The sequence below is a fragment of the Lissotriton vulgaris genome, unplaced genomic scaffold (genome assembly GCF_964263255.1).
Source record: "Lissotriton vulgaris unplaced genomic scaffold, aLisVul1.2 SCAFFOLD_610, whole genome shotgun sequence".
Classification (NCBI taxonomy): Eukaryota; Metazoa; Chordata; class Amphibia; order Caudata; family Salamandridae; genus Lissotriton; species Lissotriton vulgaris.
Window position 1 is genome coordinate 440,542 of NW_028244781.1, and position 23,765 is coordinate 464,306.

The 23,765-nt window shown below is 46.9% G+C and overlaps 1 protein-coding gene across 1 annotated transcript in view; it reads left to right on the forward strand.

Moving 5' to 3' along the window:
- LOC147666739 (epithelial sodium channel subunit beta-2-like) overlaps positions 1–23,765 on the forward strand; it is a 55,960-nt gene that overhangs the window by 30,141 nt on the left and 2,054 nt on the right. Inside the window, exon 6 of the mRNA XM_086948915.1 lies at positions 21,692–21,749. Coding sequence (XP_086805041.1) covers positions 21,692–21,749 — 58 coding nt within the window. The remainder of the gene's footprint in view (positions 1–21,691; positions 21,750–23,765) is intronic.

The window sequence follows — 23,765 nt, forward strand, 5'->3', positions numbered from 1 at the left end:
TAGATGTATTGATATTACAAATAACAATGGCTTTTATTTTTTGTTAATAATTAATACTTAAAGAAAAGTTATTGTAATGTATAATGGCCATAGCTTAAACTTTTGTAAATAACTTTTGTGAAGATTATGTTCAGTGTATTTTATTGTGACGAAAATCCAAGAACAGAAGTGAAATATTAACATCTTTTTGTGACATTTGTAATAAAGCTTGAAACATTGAGAGAACATATTTGAACTAGTTGTTGTTGAATGGTTGCACAGATTGATACTGTGGTGGCGCTGAGTGATGTAGTGGTGGCGAACGAGTGATGCTGTGGCGTTCAGTGATGCTGTGGTAGCGAATAGTGATGTTGTTGGGCCCCTGAGTGAGGCTGTGGTGATGCTGAGTGATGCTGTATGCTATGCTATGTTTTGTTTTGCTATCCTATGTTTTTTTGTTATGCTATGCTATGTTTTGCTATCCTATGCTTTGATTTGTTATGCTATGCTATGCTGTGTTTTGTTATGCTATGCTATGTTTTGTTATGCTATGCTATGTTTTGCTATGCTATGCTTTGTTTTGCTATGCTATGTTTTGTTATGCTATGCTATGTTTTGTTATGCTATGCTATGTTTTGCTATTCTATGATATGTTTTGTTTTGCTATGCTTTGTTTTGTTGTGTTTTGTTAAGCTATGCTATGTTTTGTTTTGTTTTGCTATGTTTTGTTATGCTATGTGTTGTTGTGTTTTTTTATGCTATGTTTTGTTATGTTATGCTATGTTTTGCTATGCTATGCCATGTTTTGTTTTGCTATCCTATGCTTTGTTTTGTTATGCTATGCTATGTTTAGTTTTTCTATCCTATGCTTTGTTTTTGTTATGCTATGCTATGGTTTGTTGTGTTTTGTTATGCTATGCTTTGTTATGCTATGCTATGTTTTGTTGTATTTTTCTATGCTATGCTATGTTTTGTTTTGTTTTATTATGCTATGCTATGTTTTGTTATGCAATGCTTTGTTATGCTATGTTTTGTTATGCTATGCTATGCTTTGTTATGCTATGTTTTGTTATTCTATGCTAAGCTTTGTTTTGTTATGCTATGTTTTGTTGTGTTTTGTTATGCTATGCTATGTTTTGCTATGCTATATATTTTGTTTTGTTATACTATGCTTTGCTATGTTTTGTAATGCTATGCTATGTTTTGTTGTGTTTTGTTATGCTATGCTATGTTTTGTTGTGTTTTGCTATGTTTTGTTTTGTTATGCTATGCTATGCTTTCTTATGCTATGTTTTGTTATGCTATGTTTTGTTATGTTATGCAATGTTTTGTTGTGTTTTTGTTATGCTATGCTATGTTTTGTTAGACTATGCTATGTTTTGTTTTGCTATGCTTTGTTATGTTATGCTATGCTTTGTTATGTTTTGTTATGCTATGTTTTGTTATGCTTTGTTTTGTTGTGTTTGTTATGTTATGCTAGGTTTTGTTCTGCTATGTTTTGTTGTCTTTTGTTATGCTATGCTATGTTTTGTTATACTATGCTATGTTTTGCTATGCTTTATGTTATGCTGTGCTTTGTTTTGTTATGCTATGCTATGTTTTGTTGTGTTTTGTTATGTTATGCTATGTTGTGTTTTGCTATGCTATGTTTTGTTTCGTTATGCTATGCTATGTTTTGTTTTGCTATCCTATGCTTTGTTTTGTTATGCTATGCTATGTTTTGCTATCCTATGCTTTGTTTTGTTATGCTATACTATGCTTTGTTATGCTATTCTATGTTTTGTTATGCTATGCTTTGTTTTGCTGTGTTTTGCTATGCTATGCTTTGTTATGCTATGTTTTGTTATGCTATGCTATGTTTTGTTGTGTTTTATTATGCTATGCTTTGTTTTGCTATGCTATGTTTTGTTATGCTATGCTATGCTTTGTTATGCTATGCTTTGTTTTGTTATGCTATGCTATGTTTTTTGTTGTTTTATTATGCTATGCTTTGTTTTGCTATGTTTTGTTATGCTATGCTATGCTTTCTTATGCTATGTTTTGTTATGCTTTGCTTTTTTTTGTTATGCTATGCTATGTTTTGTGACGCTATGCTATGTTTTGTTGTGTTTTGTTATGCTATGCTATGTTTTGTTGTGTTATGCTATGTTTTGTTGTGTTTTGTTATGCTATACTATGTTTTGTTATGCTATGCTATGTTTTCTTATGTTATGCTATGTTTTGTTATGCTATGCTATGTTTTGTTTTGCTATGCTATGTTTTGCTATCCTGGTGTGTGTGTGGTTGTGTGTGTGGTTGTGTGGTTGTGGGTGTGTGTGGTTGTGTGTGTGTGGGGTTGTGTGTGGGGTTGTGTGTGTGTGGGGTTGTGTGTGTGGGGATGTGTGTTTGTGTGTGGAGGGTTGCGTGTGGGCGGAGGGGTGTGAGGGGTCAATGTGTGAGGGAGCAGTGTGTGAGGGGACAGTGTGTGAGTGGTCTGTGTGAGTGGGCAGTGTGTGAGTGGGCAGTGTGTGAGTGGGGTGTGTGTGGGGGTGTGTGTGGTTGTGTGTGTGTGGGTATGTGTGTGTGTGGGGTTGGACACAAGGCGTGTGACGAGGATGCCGCTTGCGCGCACACCTACCGCCCGGCTAGGTGCAGTTTTCTAAAGTATAGCTTTGGCAATCCTTGGACCTTCGGTAATGCCAATAAAGCATTATTGCATAGCATTGCATTGTATCGTTGACTGTTTACATTCCTGGCCTACATACATTATGCAACGTTTGTTTGAAGTTACCAGTCCGGACAGTTGTTGTTGTTTGTAATGGCTGCTTATCACCTTAATAACTTTCCCTGTCTCCACCAGCCCCCTCCCGCCCGGGCCCCGCAGGTCCCCCTCCCCTTGGTGTCAGGGCCCACCGAGCTGCCACGTGGCCACTGATAAGAGTGATGGATGGTCTGTGGCTGGCTCCACTGGGTCCAGTGCTCGGCTGGGAGCATCTTAGTGCACCAGTAGCCAGGAGTCTGGCAGTGTGAGAGGAGGAGAGAGAGGGAGGGCAGGGGGGAATGGAGGGATGCGATGGACAGAAGCAGGGCAGGGAGGGTGGTGTAGATCAGGGCAGTCTTAGAGGGAGATGAGAAGTGTGAGGGAGGGAGTGAGGAATCTGGAAAAGAAAGGATTTAAAGGAAGAATAATGGGTGGAAAAGAGGAGAGACCAGTGGAGGGAATGAAGAGGGAAAGGGGAAAAGAGAACACAGCTATGGATGAAATAAATTGGTATATAAAGGAAAGAGATATTGGAGGGAAGAGTAGAATGGAAGAGGGAATAGAGGGAAGGAAAAGAGAGGGTTTAGATTAGGGAGGGAGGGAAAGAAGGAGAGGGCGGAGGAAGGGAGCACGACGGAGAGTGGACACAGGGAAAGAAACAGGGAGGACAGGAAAGGAGGAAGTGACTTTGTCTCACTGGAGAAGTAACAGCTGCAGGAATGTCTCAGAGGACAAACAAAACAAACAAGCCCCCCCCAGTAGAAATGCACGCAGTGGCTATCTCAGAGCTACACAATGTAAGCAAATAAAACCCATGAACTCGATTAGACATGGCGATTCAAATGTGTTTTTCCACGTTCTCATTGTAATTAATGATGTTAAATGGTGCATTTTGATTTTGGAAAGGAGACGACGGCGCTGAAGGCGTTTTACTCAAATACATTGAGGGAGAAAAGGACCTCAAAATTTGGATGGTGAGCATGGGTATAAATTATGCAACAAAGAGAGGGGGTGCCTCGCTGGAGAGTAGGTGGGGGCCTGTCTGCTTTTAGGAATCTTAGAATTTTTTTGTTCTTTCTGAGAACAGAGCCCAAGGAAAGGCCAGTGGCTGGAGAGGGCTTTGAAGGCTCCAGCCACCAGCTAAGATGACCTAATTTAATAAAAATCAGGTTGTGGTGGTAAGCATACAAGGGCCCTGAATATGATGAGAGGCATGGGAGTGGAGGGGGGTGCTTAAAGCCCTGAGAGGACTAACAGCATTAAGTACAGAGAGCCCAGAATTAAAGGAGCAGAGAATGAGGGCCCGAGAGGACCAGCAACCTTATCCTAACGAGAGGCGAGAATATAAGAATGGGATGGAGGAAGCAGAGACTGGGGGCTTGAGAGGACCAGATTCATTCATGTCACGAGGGCCGATGATATGGAGAGTGAGGGTCAGTGGAAAAGAAGGACTGAAAGAAGGTAGCATCTTTCAGGTGACGAGGGTTTAGGAGGCAGGGGGCACACGGTTGGGTGGAGGTACAAAGAGATGTGAAGTAAAGGTAACAACATCCCTAGAGCATGGCGGACAGTGTGGAAGAGGTGGAGGTAGTGAACCTGATGGGGACAGGAAGCATCTTAATGTAGTGAGAGCAGAGGAGGGTGGGGAGCACGATAGAGAGGCAGAAGCGGGCACCATGGGAGGGCAACATCCGCAAGGCAAGGAGAGCTGAACAGAATGCTTGGGCTGGACAAAGATACAGAGGAGAGGTGAAGATTGACGCCCTTACATGAACAGCTTCCTTAAGGTATCAAGAGACCCGTATCAGACTGGGCGTGTTTGTGAGAGAGATGAAGGGTCAGTTTTGTGAGGGGATGGGGCAGTTCTGGATGAAAGCACTCTTTCACTCTTCCAGTTTATTAGGAGTGCAAGGAATGTGCAGAGCAGAGAGCAAGTGCGAGGTTATGTGGGAGACATAAGAGCTGTGCTTAATGAGTATTAAAACAAGCTCTCGGCATTGCTCTGGCGGGGGCAGGGGAGCGGGAGCGCATTCCTTTGAAATCTGATGCGGGGCGGGGGAGTGGCAGCCTTTGAAGTGTGATTGGGGGGGAGCGGCAGCCTTTGAAGTCTGATGCCGTGGCACAGACAAATGGTGGTGTGTGACGTGGCTGGCCTCGTGCAAGCGCCTGTCTCACATGAACTGTGTCTAATCCGCCTTTTAGGCAGACTTTTCGAAAGCCTACTATAATCTCGCCATCAATGCTTACGCATTGATACAGCGAGACCTAAAAAAGAGCATGCATCAGGAGCAGAAAAGAAAGTGTGATATGCTAGAATTTAGCATATTGCTTTGACGTTCAGAAATAAAGTAAGCTTTGAAAAGCTCTATCCTTCTCATTAAAATAAAAATTTCAATTTTCACATTTTTTGGTTTGTGAATTAAATAAAATATATCAAAATCTGTGTATTTGTTTGACGTGTAGTCGTTTCTGTCCTTTTGTGTGTTGTTTTGAGGTTCAAATCGTAGAAATATATAAGGTGGGGGTCCCCCAGCTTCCAGCACTGAATCTGTGGGTATACAGCAGTCGAAAGGTTAAGAACCACTTGCATGGACCGTCTGATGGGTCATCCATAAGAGGGATGCAGATGGAAAGGCTGCAATATTGCATCCGTCCACCCTTCAATGGCACTGACGCTACATGATTTCTCAAGTGTATGAGTGACACCTACAGGAGAGTATCACTGCAGGGACCTCAATTGAACAATTTATTTTGATTATGAAAAAATAGTGCCAAGAGCAACCCTTAGTAAAGTTGTCTGTATATAAATCCCTCTGAGAGTTGTTGAAAGAGCACCACAAAATGTCCCACAGACCAAAGCACCTCACATCTCATTTTTAGTTGAGCAGTGAAGACACCACTCCATTAAGAGTGTGCAAAGTTTTCATACGTGAGTGAATTCCTGCTTAGATCACCATTATCAGGCTACATGTGAATCAATGTGTTCTTTTTCGTACGTCAAAACCGTGGCATAGTTTCCTCTGCAGTTTGGTAATATTCCTTGTAAATTTCTGTTACCTCTGAAAATAAGTGTGCAGTTTCCTCAGCAGTGTATATATACATCACAAAGAGTGTGCACTCGGTGTTAATATTACATCCTGAGCACTAGACACAAAGATCACAGGAAGTGCCCTTCACTGTTTGTGCAAGCTCTATGCAAACATTAGTGCGAATGTCTAACACATCACTGTGTAGAGGCCGGAAGTCAAGGGGGTTAAAACTGTTTTTCTCATGGCTCTGATACTGGACGAACGTTGGCGAAAAAGTGCAAAACCTCTGATTTCATGTGGCAATTCCTTTTGTGAGAGTGAGAACTTCCTGGCTTATGGGTAGTAATCATAGTATTGGTGGGAATTATTGGATGTTTTTGAAAGGAAGGCTTTGTAGCTCCTCACTTCTTCATCTTCGTTCAAGCAGACCTAAGGAGCATGTGATGGATGTGGAAGCTGAGAGCAAAGCAAAGACAAAAATAAAACAAGCACTGGCAAAGCAAACATGTCTCGCCTATGCGAGATCTATTGGCTTTGTCAATGTAGTTTAGCCATGTTGTACAGGAGCACAATTGCTGTGCAGCACTGCTTAGGGTGACCAGACGTCCCGGTTTTCCCCGGACAGTACCTGTTTTTGGAGAAGTGTTCCCATGTCCCGACACTTTTCTCCAAATGAGTCAAATGTCCCCGTTTTCGAACAGCGTCCGGGTTATACACACAAATGTCGCGGTTCGCATGCTCGGTTTGCACTGCGTGTGATGTCACTGAGGTGAGCGCTGTAGCAGGAAGGGAAATCCTTTGAAGAGAGACATTTTCTCTCTGGGTTTTTCTTCTCTTTGTCCACGCAGCGGCACATACGTACTTTTGCTGACTTCCAAGAGGTCCCCCTACAGGTGTGTTGCAAAGATGTTAATCAGGCCTCATGTGCACATTAGAACAAATCCTCGCGCCCTGCTTGCGGCACCACACGGGCCTTTCAACTGCTGTGACCGCCTACTAATACTGGTCCGGTACCTGGTGTAAACACAAGTCTCTGCAGTTATGGGATCTCAAAAGTCTCTCACAATGAAAGGGAGAAGCTGCCCTGCTGACGTCAATCTCAGTCCATCAGTCTGATCAGAGAAAGCTGAGGGGGGGGCTGTTTGGGGGGGGGAAATGGAGGGGGAAATCGACAAAGGTCTAGTCAAACCTGTAAATACACTGCTCAGCCATTGTCCGTTTTTAGGAGGAAAAAAGTAAGACATCATTTACTGGAACGAGTGGGTGTTGCATTTTTTGGAATATAGTCTTTTAAACAGCAGGTCACTACTGAGAACAATAATATTCTCCTTTGATAACGTATACTTGCTCAGCTTAATTGACCATTTTGTGAGGGATGTTCGGTGAGGTTTTCTTCCACCCCACAAATGACTTTCATCTGGTCGAACTGAATAATGTGATGATTTGAAGCGTTTTGAAAAAAAGTGTTGCAGACTGATGCTCCTTATAAAGTTTTGTGCATCTTCCTTTGGGCATTTACCCAAATCGTACTTTACAAATTCAACCTAAACATGGTTACCACCTGAGGAATTTATCTGCACATTAATATAATGCATGGTGGATTCACCGGTGGGGACACTCTTTAGCCGAGGCATACACCTGTATGGAGAACACCCTGCAAGTTCCTAAGTGCACATTCTGTGACACTGAGACAAACTGGCTTTATTTCTTACATATCCTATATACGGAACACCCATGAATTCCCTATGTGACATACAGTGTAAACCTCTTGAATGAATTAATTAATGTTCTCGAGTAGCCCGCATTGTGAACTGAGGCACAGAAAAGGAAATTAAGTTACATTTGTCTAAGCCAGTCTTCTGCTTCCAAAGTATGCGGGAGGAATAGATTGCATCTTGTATAATTTCCATCATGCTTATGTTCAAACGCTGTGCCTGCTTACATCCTGCCCTTTTTTTGAAAAGCACATAAGAGCAAGTCATGCGTAGGATCCCACAATTAGGTCAAGTGAGGACAGCCAGGATAACAACACAGGCCTTCCTAATCCTACAGGTGGCATATCTACTAAACCCTTTCACCTGAGGTGTATTCGTGTGAACTGCGCTGATACCCCCACCTCAGGCTGCAACACACCACATACACACACCAGCGAAAGCACGGGCAGTGATGGGGCAAGCACCTGTCTTGTAGAGAGCAGGTATAATGCACGCAACACCAATGCAAGCATCACACACACGCACACTTGCCTGGCAGCATGTGCAGTTGCAGTGCGCGTTTCTCTTATACAGTACAGGCTCAGCACAGATAGTGGCACTGTAAGTTTCCTTCACAGATGTATGTACACCGAGGGTCCTGCTCAAACAGCCTGTGACAGTGTGAGTTTCCTTCGCAACCTACAGGTTCTGCATAGCAAGTGCCCACTCGGTCTGTGGAGGGAGCGGTCATTGTAGTCCCTTTTCTATGTCTATGACAGCTGTCAAATAGTCCTACTTTTATGTCGATGGTTACTGCAAACCATAGTCCTACTTCTATGTCTATGACCCGTCCCCGTTCTTTGTTTTGAGAATCTGGTCACCCTAGCACTGCTGAAAGTGTAAAACAAAGTGCTAGGGTGCAGTCAACGCTGTCAGCGCCATAACACTTTTTTTTACTCTCAATCGTGCTGCACAGCAGGCACTCAGCTGTACAACATGGCTTAAAAAACACTGAAAGCAAATAGTGAAGCTGTTTGGTTCATTCAATGTTTTCTTTGACATGTTGAACAGCTGTATGGTTATTGTGCAGCATGGTTGAAAGTAAAAAAAAAATGCTATAAAGCAGCCAGCGTTGAACGAGTTATAGTGCTTTTCTTAAAAACTTTTAGTCATGCTGCATAGCAGCTGTGCTGTTGTACAACATAGCTTAAAAACATTGACGAAGCCATTAGAGCTTGCATAGGCGAGACCTATTTGCATTGACAATGCTTGTTTTTAAACGTGCAACAGGGCTTCAGGGAGCATGTGCTTCTCTAAAACCATCATCTCTCCATTGCCAGGTTTTACCTTCTAACGGGGTGCCCTGCAGCTGCCGAACCGCTTTTCTGTCTTCCATGGCTGCCCATTAGCGACATGATAAACACTCGTAAGCATGTTCACACATCGGAACTATGGGCCTAATTACGATGGCGATTGGTCAGACGACCGACCATCGTAGTGGGAATGGGACCGCCCGACAAGGAGTCAGCGGTCCCTCCCACCATATAGCGATTAGACCGCCTTGTAGGTGGTAGGAAACTACCTTTTTCTACTGTGTCTTGTGCTGCGGCCTAAGAAAAGGACAACAGTGGAAAAAAGGCAGTTTGTGCACATTCATGCACCATGTGCCAGGCACAATGAGGTGTCTGACACATGGTGTATGGTTGTGGGGACGGGGAATACATGCGCCCCCCAGGCCACTTAGCAGTGGCCTACGGCGGCCCTAAGTCCCCTTCCAGCTGTCTTTTCATGGCGGTGGGACCACTATGAAGAGGCAGTTGGAAAGGGATATCCAAATCCCTACGGTGGAGCCTGCATAGGAACCACCCCCATTGTAGGGTTAGGAATTGGATCGCCGTCCTGATGGGATCTTTGATCATGTTGAAGGCGGTGGTCCTCCCCTACCTCTGCATTCCAATCGCCTGTAATGTAATCCGTCGGTCAGACCGATTCTGAATATGTCAGACAGACTGCCACTGATAGCCTGTCGGTGGCGGTCTGCCCAACATAGTGATGATCCCCTATGTTAGAGCAATATAACCATCAGGGTGACTGTAAGCTCGGGGAAGACATAGAAGGCTTCAGGGATTGCCAGCAAGTTTTGTGACAAAGCAGAGTGTCTCAAGGTAGCATAGCTTGTGGAAATGCTGGGCATCAGCGACTTGTTTATTTATTAGGCCTTCAGTGGATAAAAGAAAGGAAGTAGCTCTGTACCTCTTAAAGAAAAACAATAAAATCAATCAGAAGAGAAACAATCAGAAGCCTCTTTCACATTCATGTATGTATGTATACTCCTGCCTCTACTTCCCTCAGGTGAAGTGCTTGAAGCAAAATGGAGAAAGAGAGTGGGTGGGTGGGAGGGGGACAAAGGATGTGGGCAACCAGAGCTGCCAACCTCTGAACTGAGAAACGAGGGTTAAGTCTCGTCATCGGCTCAACATCCTGTGATTCTGCACAAGTCACTTCATCTGTCCGTGCCTAAAAAACATGATTGGGAAGTTGTGTAATGTAACTAGTGCTCACTTAAAAAGCTCCAACACTAAGGCCAGACTGGCCGTAGCGGGCATGTGGCATTTCCACGGAAGGCTGGGGGCTGATTTCGTAGCAGTGGGGGGCGGTTTTGCTACTAGGGCCTGGTTTTGGAGCAATGCTGCAGTATCGGCTCCTAGTAACAAAAGCAGCAGTGCTTCATACCTGCAACACCCTCCCCTCCCCCAGGGAAGGGGAGGAGGCTGGTCTGACAAAATTGCCAGGGCTGCTTTGGGCTTCTGGCCCGGCCCTGTGCATACCTTCGGGTCGTATGAGTTTGCGCTATATGAAACAGCAAAAAATTAAATAAGAAATAGTACCTCAATCACAGCTGTGAGCAGCAGATGGACACTAATTAAGATATATCAATCTGTACTTGGTCTATCGCCACAGGCAGACAAGGAAGTGACGCCTCCCTGGTACAGCTGAAATGGAAAGTAGCAAAGAAGAGTGATAATGATGCCAACCAATGGTAAGTGATGGGCGCCCTAGGGGCTGGACCAAAGTGTGCTGATGAGACTGTACATGGGACACCGCTCTGCCGTTTATGGCGGACACTGGATTCTGGTACAGCAGAAGGAGAATAGGAAGGTTGAAGCCATGTTCAATGACATTTATATTGATGGGGAGAGGAAGTGGCCAAACTGCTATGTGCGGTTGACCTTGAAGGTGGGGAACCGGGTTCAATCTCAGCAGGGACGCTCAACATCCTGTGATTCTCGGCAAATCACTTAGGGCCAGATGTATCAAGATACACTTTTGTGATTCTCAAATAGCGATTTTTAAGGAATCGCTATTTGAGAATTGCAAAATGGCATGTATGTTGAAATTCGCTATTTTTTAGCAATTTCTTAAAATTCCTTAATTGCGATTAGCAAATTGCTAATTGCAATTAAGGAATAATTTCCCATTCATTTCTATGGGCCAGGAGGCCCATAGGAATGAATGTGAAATTATACTCAATTTGCGATTCGCAATTTGCTAATCGCAAATTGAGAATAATTTCAAGAGTGCAAGGGTGTCCAAAGGACACCCTGTTGCACCCCTGAAATAAGCATGGGTGCAAATGTGGTGCATATACATACCCTAAGGGCATGTATGTGCATCACATGGCACTTTAAAAAATGCAAAAATGGGCATTTTTCAAGAAATTCGCAAATTACCACCAACTTGAAGTTGGTGGTAATTTGCGATTCCTTAGGGACAATTAGCAAATTTTTTTGCATCATACATTGCATTTAAGGAATCGCAAATTTTGCGATTCCTTAAATGTAATTCCAAAATAAGGAATCGCAAATTTGCGATTCCTTATTTTGCACTGAAATTTGCTACATACATACCATTTTGCTCAAATGAGTTTGCAAACGCCGAAATTCTGCGAATTTCGGCGTTTACGAACCCATTTGAGCTTCATACATCTGGCCCTTAATCTCTTCGTGCCCAACAACATGGATGCGCTGGTCTATAACGCAACTGGTGTTCGTGTAATGCGCTCTGATGCCTTCAGGTCGAGTTCGCGCTATATAAAACTCCGGAAGAAAAAGAAATTCACACTTGTCAACTAAAACACTCCAATCCAGTCCTTTCCATCCCCTTTGGTGCTTGTAGAGCACACATAGATTTGCCACGTCTCAGCTTCATACCTCCTGAGTCACATCAAAGCTCAGTGAAAGTGACTTATTTGAATGACAGCTTCACTAACCAGTCACAGGCAAGTCCCATCACCCTTCCAAGGTCTAGAGTAGAGGAAAGACTTTGTCGCCATTTTATGTGAGTCAGGATGCCCGTCATGTTGCTCAAACTCATCCCAGCTGCCCTGTGGATGGATACCCCTGTAGTGAAAATACCAACAAAAAGTATTTATGTACGTGGCGATATGGTCAGGGACTACCGACCATCCCCCTCCCTTGCCTTGTGTTTCCCCCACAATTATTAAAATTGGACACAGGAGGATTTTCTTTGGAAGGCGGGGAGTCCTTCAACACCCCAGCCATATTTATTAAAACATAAAAGCAAAATAACACTTTTGAAATAAACAATATTTACACAATTATTTATGCAGAAAACGTAGTTGACATTAGATTACAATTCATGTAGACAGATATCAAAGGGCTAACCTTAACATACTTCTAATACAAAGTATTTCCTATCCGAAACTAATATTTTGAATCATAATCACTCATTATAAATTTTTCTGCATATCCTATTTGGGCCTACGGCAAAGTCACTAACCGTGTCAGGTCCTTATCAAACAGCACGCCCTCATGTATGAGTGCGCATGCGCAGAGGGCCCGTTTACCGAGAGGGTACTCCCCCCCGGTTACCCCCGTACGCTCCATGAACTCCATTAACAAAGGGGGGCCCTTGCACTCAGCGCTGTTTGGTGACATCATAGTGCACGTGCGGGATGGCCAACCAGCCTAAAGAAAGCGTGACTCCCCCCTCCCCTGCACCCATCCATGCAAACGGATGTCCCGCCCCTGAAGTTCTAGGAGAAACCATTTGTCCCTCCCCCTGGGTAACCCCATTCAAGAATGGCGCCGCCCCTTAAGGACCTTAAATTGACTGCTCACCATTCATGACCTTACCGCCACAGGCCAGCGTAGTTGCCCGACTATCTGGCCCCCCCTATCCTCCTACACTGAAAGGTCATGCCCTGACCTAAGACCCCCTAGCCAGGCCATGATGTTCTCCAAAAATATGTTATTGCCCACACCAGTCAGGTGAACCCCGTCTTTTAAGAAGCACTGTTCCCCCCTGACACACCCATGTGCTAGGTTTTGCAATTGAGGTGACCTAAATAACTTCTCTATTTTATTGTTGATCCTCTTTACCAAGTGATTCAACGCTTTGACAGACTCCCCCCACCCCTCCATCTGAATCTGGGTATCATCTGGGACCAAACTATGGTGCAGCCCTGGCCAACCAGCCTACCTTAGAGATTATCTCCTCCATCAGGACCCTTCTCCCCAAATTTACTAGATCGTTTCCGCCCAAGTGCACGATAACCACTGTGGGCGGCGGGGTGTGTCTGTTCAGCAGTTCTGTAACAAACCCCCTAAACTGACTGAGGAAGAGACCCCCTTTCGCATGGAAGGAAACCCTGAAACCTCCCTGTTCAGCCCTCTGTCTGTAGTTAGCTGGCAGAAATACTGATTTGACACACTTCACATAAAAGTGACCAATAACCCATACAACATGTGCGCCCTTGTCCTGTGCTTGCACCCGCCGTGGTGATGATACTTGCTGGTGATGTGCTGATGGCAGTTTCCGCCCTGCGTGACAGGTTCGAGAAACTGAAATATAAGCAAACAAACAAGACAGGCATCAGTCCAATTGCTCTGCCCCCTCACAACATGTACAGCCGCACATAACGCTTGTAACAATTAGAAGACCATCTCCCAATTTTTTTCACACTGCTATTGTGCAACCCTCTAGCAGTTACCTCTGTGGCAGCCCCTATTCGGAACGAATGCGTCCACAAGTGTTTTGGATTCCGACCAGTACTGCCAATTGTCATAGCCAACACCCTTTTGAATTGGAACTTGGTAAGTGGGGTGCCATCTGCATGCATTAAAAGTGTCCCCCCTACTGCACCTACCCTCTGGCGGAGAAAGGCCTCCACATGCATCACTGGGCAGCATGGGTTAGTTCGTGCCTGATGAAGTACCAGCCCCTCACCACGGGCTTCCTGATCAGTTTTTGATTTCTTAATGGTAATTAACAGTGCATCACTTAATATCTGTGCGTGTTCAAGCTGGAGTCCACCTCGCAGATCCTGCTTATTGCTAGCCACCAGCTCCCCTACCCTGAATGCCCCGTAAAAGGCTAGTGAAAAGGCAGCTCTAAACAATAGCACTTCCCCTGTTGAACTGCAAATGCCACCCAGGGCATTTAATAGTGATGCCAGCCGCTCTAAACCTATCGGTTGTCTCGTGTCAGTGGCGGTCTCCTGGAGGCACGCCACCCCTTCAGAGCCTTCTTCACAATGAAACTATTCGTGGGGTCCTTGGTACCCTTGACCTGCGCTAAGAAAGAAACAGCTGCCATGTGCCGGCTGGCTGGCGCAGCTGAGCGTCCCTCCCTGTGCAATGCGTCAAGGTATTGGATGAAGTTCACTGACTCATCCCATCTCTCCGCCCAACCCTGCCCCAAAAAAGCGCAGTAAAACAGAAACGCCCCTTCATAAGCTGGTCTGGTCCTGGGCGCTAGGCTAGCTGCCACGAGGTTCTGTAGCTGGGGACACCAATCTGCCAGAGTGTTTCCGGGAAGTGTGTTGGTGTCCCCTCTGCGGATGGTAGATGTTCCCTGAAAACCTGCATCTTGGAGTGAGAGAGTGCATCAGCTGCATTATTTAGTACCCCTGGAACATGTTTGGCCCTAAACTGTATGTTCAGCTTCATGCACACCAGCACTATCTCTTTTAGTAGGCGGAGTATCATCTTAAACCGGGTCGCCTGCTGGTTGATACATTCAACCACTGTCATGTTATCAGACCAGAAAATCACAGATTGATTACACAACTGCTGAGGCCAAACTATCAGTGCAACCCAGATTGGAAATAGTGCCAGGAAACCTATATTAGTTGTCAGACCACTCTCCTCCCACCAAGCAGGCCACTGGCGTGCCACCCACTTGTCTCCAAGTATGGCGCCAAATCCCACACTGCCCGCAGCGTCAGTCCATAAACCTAACTCTGCAGACGTAGTGGGGAGACCGAGCCACACTACCCTGCTGTTGAAGCCCTCCAGAAATGCAATCCAAATCCACATGTCCTGGTGGACCTCTGCCGGCAGTCTCGTATGATGGTGCTTCTCCCGCAGACCTGTCATGGTCTGTGAGATTGAGCGGGAGAATGGTTGTGCCATCAGTATCACCCTCAAAGCGAAGTTCAGCTGGCCCACAGTCTACTGTAGCTGATGAAGTGTCAATTTGTCTTTGGCCAAACATTGCTGTAGTGCTGCTCTAAATTTTATGCTTTTGTCTTTATGTAACGTAAAACAACCCTCTACCGAGTCCAATTCGATGCCCAAGAATTCTATTGTTGTTGCTGGAACCACCGTCTTTCCTGGTACCAACGGGACCCCAAAAGCCCGCATGAGCACGCAAAATTCCTGCAATGCCCCCGCACACTCCAGAGAGCCCGCCGACCCGAGAAAAAGAAAGTCATCCAGATAATGCATGACGTGTTGGTGCCCAGTCATCCGTCTAAAGATGCACTCCAAAAAAGAACTGAATTTTGCAAAGTAGGCGCAGGAAACAGAACAACCCATGGGCATACACATATCCATATAGAATTTGCCTTGAAAGGAAAAACCTAGCAGATGGTGATCTAGAGGGTGAACCGGCAGTAGCCGGAAGGCTTATTCAATATCTGACTTTGCTAACAAAGCCCCTGGTCCCAGAGCCCTTAGCATATCCACTGCTTGGTCTAAGGGGCATATTTCACGCTACAGATCTCTTCATTGATGGCGTCATTCAGCGATTCACCCCTAGGCGCTGACAGATTATGAATCAGCCTGAACTTGCCCTCCTCTTTCTTTGGAACCACGCCCAGGGGTGAGCAAACAAAATTCTGGACAGGGATGTGATCAAAAGAACCCGCTATTCTGCCCAAACGCAATTCTTTTGTAATCTTGGCCACTGCCACCCCTGGATTGGTTCTAAAAGACTGCTGATTTCTACACTCTGGGGTCCCTTTGTAATCTACGGCTGGGATCCTAAAACCATACAAAAAACCTTCTTGTAACATCCTAGCAGTAGCATGGTCAGGGTACTTGTTCAGCCAAGGAGTCATAGCCAGCACATCAATGGGTGAACGTGACACCAGCTGTACATTTGTATTATTCCTGTTTCTTTCTCCCCTTATTTCCAGAGGAAGTGTTACCTCTTTTGCGGCATGTTGTTTCAGGGTGGGAAGGTTGATTACAAATGGAGCTTGCGTGTCTAAATTTACATGTGCCTTGTGCCGTGGTGCATGATGGCTCTACCATCTTCTCTTTTCCGGCGTTGCCCTCTGGTTGCACCGCTTGGGGTGGGTTAGAAATACTCTGCCCCACGCCGGTTGGGGTAGCCATAATCTTAGCCACCATTTTATGTGCCTCTCTTGAAGGATCCTCCCCTACTTCTTTGGCGCCAACCGAAGATGGTAACATCCCCCCTTTCCTAGCCACAGGAGAACTGCCGCTATCAGGGCCGCTAGCTCCGGCGGGACCTCACTAACCACTGCTGGTGGCAAGACTGGGGTGGGGGCCGCTGTGTTCGGTACGGGGTCCCCGTAGATGGCGTGGGGCTGGACGTGGGTACCACTGGGATTACGACTGGGGCCAATGGAGGTAATGGACCGAGTGTTGGCACTGGCGTAGCTGGTGCCTGGATTGCAGGTATGTTAGCCGGGGTCTGGGGAATAGGTGTAGGGGACACTGGTGGCACTAAGCTCCCTGAGGGACCCTCCCTTGAAGGACCCTCTCCAACTGGCTTTGGATCTTGCACCTTCCCCTTCCTGGCTCTAGCCCACTTAGGGAGTGGGTGTAATTCCCCCCTAGGTTTCGGGAGCACTATTGTTCGCTTGGGCCTGCCTGTTGACCCAGTCTGGGCTTCCAACCTCTGTCTGACCTCCGCAACGCTTTTCCCTAACTGGTCCACCTTTCCCCATCTCCTATTCATTGTCGCCATACTGCTCATCATCCCTTCTAGCATGTGTTCCACGCGGGACCTTTTCGCACTGCGTTTACTGGCCATCCTCTTTCTACCACCAACTGCCAGGTACCCTACGCCCTGACCTGTAGTAACACTGTCCTCACAGACCTAGCACCTCTTTTACCTGCTGAAGTTGGAGGTACACGGACTGGCCGTAAGCACCACACAACTGGGACCGCGGCACACCAGCTAGCCTGGGTGTTGGGCAAGCGCACTCTAGCCCGGCAGCCCTCAGAAGCAGGGAAGTGCAGGCCAGCCTTTGTCCCCTGTTAGCGTTATCCACAGCCTCACTCCCCGACATCCAGCCCGCGGAGCCCCCCTTAATGTGGTCCTACGAAGGGAAACAAGATTAGCATATAATCTGGACACACAAGCGCTAAACCTACTCAACCCCGCAGTTGTGGTATTCACAAAATAAATTCACTTAAAATGAAAGCGAGTATCCAGCCGAAAAAACCTCAAACAAGTAGGTATCAGAGCACTTTACATGAGCAGCAGTAGTGTTATCATGTACTTAATTCTCCCCCAATTATTTCACCACTGTTCCTAAATAGCTATCGCTGTGCGATTCAGATCTTTCGGCTAATAGTGTTAGCTAATTCATGCAGTGAATCACAGAATGTCGAACTCTGTGACCCTTGAACCTGCCTTTTCTCCTCGACAGACAAGAACACAAGCGCTAAACAAAATGCCCAAATAGCAATGGCCAGTACGGGGAACGAATCCGAGTGCACCGCACCGCCTAAGACCCTGCCCCGGTACCCTCCGTAAAACGAGAACAGAAGCGGTACACAAAAATGCCAAACACAGCAATGGCCAGTAAGGGGATCGAACCCTGAGTGCACCGCACCGCCTTAGACCCCCGGTACCTGTAAGCGCAGTGTGTGCGCCTTACCAAATCGCCGGATCTACCGCCGACCAACGGAAACCCAGAAACGCCGTCTCTCATTCTGCCGCCTGCTCCCGATCTACGCGATCACCCCGGGAAACCTGCTGCACGCTCCAGCCCGCTCCTCCAATCAGACCTACAAGGGAGAGACAAAAGAACAGAAGTCCGCCGACGTCCCGACGTGCTCCTCGAACCCGCGACGTGATCCTTGAACCCTGTAACATAAAACAGAAAAAGATAACAGCCTCCTAGGAGGCTGGGGGTAAAGGGCAGGCCTGGGGAGCGCGGTAACAAGAGAACGCCTCGTCTGTGTCTTGTCTTCTCCTGTCAGATTCCTTCTGACAGTGGTGGATTTTTGGATACCGAGGCAGTTGCCTCATTACTCCATATTCATTTAGAATTTTTAAGTCGCTGTTTAGGTTGCCTTATTGATGTGTGACCCTTTGTCACAGTTGAGGTTGTATCACATGGTCAGCTCAGTGATGGGCCGCGGGTAGCGGGCAGTTGGGTTTGCAAAATTGTCAGCATGTTTCCTCAGAGAGTATCGTCTTTGTCTATCAAGTACCTTCGGATAGTTTTGATTTTCGGGTGACTGCCGCGGCGATTATGCCATCTGACAGTGAGATGGTTTGGTTTGTCTGCAGCGGCGATTATGCCATCTAGCAGTGATCGGGTTTTGGTTGCTTGCCGAGGCGATTATGCCATCAGGGCAGCAGTGAGGTTTTGCGTATCTGCCGGCATTTGCCTTCAGGCAGTGATGAGTTTTTGGATGCTGCGTTGCCGTCTCAGCCTCGCAAGGTTAGCGCTTCAATGGGACGCGGATAGCGGTCAAATGGGTTTGTAGAGATATCTGCAAGTTTCCGGATCAGTGGGTTTTCTTTTTGATCCAGTCCTTTGTAGAATGTCCTGTTGAGTTTGAGGAGATGGTCGTCCAACATCTCGATGCCTAGGTCTCTGTGGAGGTCTGCTATTCGTGTGAACATGGGAGCATCTGCTGCAATCCGTAAGGCCTTGCTCTGTAGTATTTGTAGGTCCTTCCGAAGCTGTGGGCGGCAGCCACTCCAAACTGGTGAAGCGTATGTCATAGTTGGTCGAATTATTGCGGTGATTACTCGCACCTTGCTCTGCATGGGCATCGACTTAGACTTCAGGGGTGGGTATAATGCAGCCAGTTTGGATGCTGCTTTCTGGCAGGTCTTCTCTATGTAGTTTCTCCAGCTGAGTTTAGAGTCCAGAGTCACCCCCAGGTAGGAGCGGCTGTTTTCCCATTTGACCTCATCCCCATTGAGGAGGATCTGCGGGTGTTTCCTGTTCAGCTTCCTGGTAAATAAGGTTGCTGTGGTTTTGCTTGTGTTCAGGGTGATCTGCCAGTCGCTGTACCATTCGGAGAGTCTGCAAAGCGATGTCTCCAGGTTCTTCGCCACTTCTTTGTCGCTGAAGGATTGGGAGATGACTGCAACATCATCCGCGTAAAGGGCAAGATCAGTCTTCTTTAGGTCAGTGGGTATGTCGTTTGTGAATATGTTGAAGAGGAATGGTCCTAGGATTGACCCCTGAGGCACTCCAGCTAGAATTGGGCGCGGCGATGAGCATTCTTCTCGCACCGCCACGTGAAAGGTCCGTTTTTTCAGGTAGCTGGACAGCAACTTGACCAGGTAGCTGGGAAACTGGAGCTTGATAAGTTTGTAGAGCAGACCCTCATGCCATACTCAGTCAAATGCTTTGGCTACATCCAGAAAGACTACTCCAGTAGACTTGTTGATGTTGAATCCGTGGCTGATGATGTCCACCACTCTGAGGAGTTGGTGATTGGTTGAGTGGTCTTTCCGGAACCCAAACTGTTCTTTGGCAAGTAGGTTGTTGCTTGTCGCGAAGTCAACGAGACGGGCAAGGATAACTTTTTCGAAGAGTTTTGATAGGCCAGATAGCAGACTTATGGGGCGGTAGTTTGCAGGGTCTCGCAGTGGTTTCCCAGCCTTGGGGAATACGACGACTCTTGCTTCTTTCCAGGCGTTTGGGAAATACTGGTGCTGCATGCACGCGTTAAATATCTCAGCAAGGTGATCCACTGCGGTATCTGGGAGCATCTTGATGGCTTGGTTGACTATTCCGTCCTTCCCTGGTGCCTTGCCGTTTTTTAGTGTTTTTGCCAGGGCCAGTAATTCGCCCATTGAGCATTCCTCAATGTGTGCAGTTTCTGTTTCCGGTGGGTGCTCCCGGTGATGCTTGGCGACCTCTTGCTCAACTTCTGTTGCCAGTTTGCTTGCCTGGTTGGGCCTGAAGGATTCCTCCAGCGTGTCAGCGAAGACCTCAGCCTTATCCCTGTTGCTGCATGCCAGGTGAGTCTTCCCTTGGATCGGTGGGTTTGGTTCCTTCTTCCCCAGCCTTATAAACCCTCACCAGTCACACCAGTTCTAACTGGTCCGACCTCAGCTCCCCCCTTTGACCCAGAAGCGATCCAATCGCTTCCGGGTCAACTGAAGGGGGCTCTACACCAATCAATGGTGAGGCACGCTTACCGCGTCATGATGACGCGGTGGGGCGCGCCCCACAATGGACTGACGACACAAGGGGAGGGGGGGACGGTGCCCTGCCATACCTGCGGGAGCGTCATTGCGGCCCCCGCCTTTTCCGGAACTGCTTCCAATAACAGCGGAGTCACCCACAATGCATCCCACTTCCAGAAGTTCTATAGATGCACTGAACGTGCACTCACGCTGCGCTGCGCAATTTGCATTGCACGTGGCCTTGCTAATTGTGAGTAAATGGGTGAAATGCTTTCTGCTGCTTTGCGGCGTTCAAGTGCCGGCAGAGAAAGATAGTAAAGAACATCGATGGTCCGCTGTGAAAGCCTTGAGGTTAAAAGGGATCTGGGACATAAGAAGGTTGTCCAGCCTGACATCTGCACACGTCACAGGTCGGCAACAACCTTGAGACAACCTCTAAGACCCAAAGAGTGGAATTCAATTTCTCCTCCTTGGAAAGTGATTAGAGATGTTTAATCCTGAGGTGTATGAGAGGAGCAACATCTGGTAGGTTACTCAGCTTGTAGCTCCACCAGGACAAGAGGCTAAAGTCACTCTGGCTTTCATTTAAAGCAAGTGCACTATTTTGGTGCCTTACCCTCACACACTCATTATGCACAGATCAGACTTGACGCGTCCAGCACTCAGACACCTCCAGGTTTACGTGCCTTATCGATTTCAGAGAGGCTCCAAGCCCAGATGCTTAATGGGCACCTTAGAAATGTGGTGAGTGACAACTGTTCAGAAGAAGTACCATGCAAATGTTTAAGACAAATAAACATTATTTGGGGTTGTTGTAGCCTTTTGGTCTGTATGGCACTTCACGATGGGCCGGCTTGAAAGGGCGAGTGGGTGCATGGCTGGCATTAGGGCTGGTGGTGCCCGAAGAACATAAATCACCAGAGCTTTCTTGACATTTTTATTGTTGCCTGGAAATTGCTGGAGGCAGGGAACGCGGCAGCGGGTGCTCCTAAAACCAAAATAAACTTGCAAACACGGCGCCCCCTGAAGTCAGCTGAGCACAGTGCGGTGGCACCGCCCTAGAGCCGACCCTGAGTGTGTGGGTGGTGTTTTGGTGCCATAGCTAGCCCAACCTTGAAGTTTATTCAACCTCCATCAACACTCCTACCAGTTTTACTAATTCCTTCCTGGGTCCTACCAAGGAGCGAGGGACCTCTCCCTCCCCTCTCTCTTACTCTGAGCCTGCGGTTATACATTTATTTAAGCCCTTTGTGTACCGCTAGATGTCCTGTTGTACCTACCTTTGGCTGTCCCTCGCCTCTGTTTGTGTTCTATCTAGCCTCATCAGTACAGACTCTCATCTGGGTGTTTACTGTCTCTCCTCAGATCACTGTGTGTCTCTCTATGAATACAAGCTGTCTCACGACCTGCTGAGGTGCCACTGCCCCCTACAGTGCGAGTGAGTATAAACTCAACAGTACTCAAAATGCGTGAGAGGGCAGCAGGGAGTCACACAAGTGCCTCAGCGACTGGTGTGTCTAGGAGCAGACGTTTTTGTGCCAGGCAGAAGGAAATGACTTCAATTTCATGTCTCTCTTTTCTCACAGAGAAGAGATCTTCGAGCTCACCATGTCATCAGCTCAGTGGCCAAGTGCGATGTACCTGGTAAGATAAAGAGCAACATTGGATGGGGGTTGGGGGGGGGGGGGGGTGGAGCATGCATTTGGTGAGGAGCTATAGAAAAAGAAAGCAGCATGAGAAGGGGACCCGAAGGGAGGATGGAGAGAGAACCTGGTTGAAACTGGAGGAAGAGGGGGCCTAGAGGAAATATGGCTAGGGGCTTACAGGCTGGGGTAAGTGGGAAGACCAGACAGCATTTTCAAGAGGGGTCGCTAGGGAGATGAGTTTAGTAATTTCAGGAGTGTGTGAAATCGCTGAATTTTGCCCTTGTGAAGCTTCAATACATTTTACGATTGAAATGTGATTTGCTGGTGACAGTTTTATGCAAGGTATAAGTCACACGAGATATGGCAGACATCTTCTGCTCAAACCAGTCTCACGCAAGCAAAAATTCCACTCAGAATCGTATAACACAACATTTACAACTTTCTCAAAGTTTGAGAATGTTATTGCAATTTAGCACTGGCCCACAGTGTGGCCTTGAACTTGGATTTTAGGGATGTTGTGAAGACCACGTGACCCGTGGCCTTTAAGATGAGGTCCCTGAAAAATAAATCGGGTGTGAATGCCAAAGAAAGTACAGAACAGGCTCACATCTGTCAGCTAGCCCCAAGCCTGTGCCATGCTGTCTGCCAAGGGCGGTAAGCATTAAGAGACTTGTCTTTTCGCTCAATCACACGTATAGCTCTTTACGTCAAACAAGTTTAATGGTGTTTGATAAAACCCAGGTCTGTCCCAAAGTCAATCTCATGCTAGAATCTGATTGAAAGCTGTGTGGGCAGACACATGCCAGGGCATTTAGGGGCTAGAGGTGGGCGAGCCAACAAATTAACAGGGCGAGTCTAGCCAGAGCCGAGCCAAGGGACTGACTCGTCTCTAAGAGCCAGAGCACGAGACGAGGCTCGGAAATGTTAGTTTTGCAAATCATGAAACCCACGTCATGTAAATATATGATAAAGTCTGTTCAGAATTGAATAAAGTGTTTTTCATAGTTCACTGAGAGGCAAGGCAGTGGTCATGTGCACCCTATATCTGGCCTAGAATCTTATTACACATGGACCAACTTTATAGTTAATTAAATCAAACACAAGAGATATTGTTGCACTGGGCATATCCTGACCTCACCTATTTCAAGATGCACAGCAGGCACAGCGAAATACAATATTTCTCAACAGTTTCAGGATTTGGTCTAGCCGGATTGACCCCTGTTTAGGTCGAGGTACTATCCAGAAGTAGCGAGATCTTATGTTTCTTAGAGGGGCTCTTTATCCCGCCTCTAATTTTGGCTCTCTCCCATTGGCTGGCTTCCTAAATGGAGGCCAGCCATTGAAGGAGAGAGCCGTCACTCCAAATAGGCTCCGTCCTTTTCGGATTTGGAGGTGTGTTCGGTGTTCTTCTTTCCACTTTTTAACCACGCCCACCGAACACGCCCCCAAATCCGAAAAAAAGACGGAGCTTGCCGGCCGCCATTTTGTTTTGTTGACAGCCTCCGACAGCACCTCACATCCCCTGCCATCTTCCGAGCCTAGCTTTCCCCGCAAGAGTTCTTTTAGGCCGCCAATGATGCCCTGTACTCCCAAAGACCACCACCAGTCCCCATCCACCAGACCGGCAACCTTCCATCAATGCATCGTGTACGTGTGTTTTGTCCTAAGCCAATTTAAACTGCTGGCCCTGCATAACGAAAGTCATTTTGAAATATGGAGCCACAAATAGCGTATTTAGAAAAACCATGGTGTTAACCCCAGTGGAGCAAAAACTTTCATTGGCTCGGCGCACCATATGCAGACTTTCTATTCTATTTGCGATACCAGCCATCCCAAGCCTCGCTTTCCCTGCAGCATTTCTTTTAGGCCGCCAAAGATGCCCCGTGCCCCCCCACGACCACAAACCCGTCCCCGTCCATCAGACCGGCAATCTCCTCCCGCTACCCGCCGTAGCTCCCTGCCTCCCCCACATCCCCCCCCCGCCTCAAATTGGTGCCCGCCTCACTCGGTCACT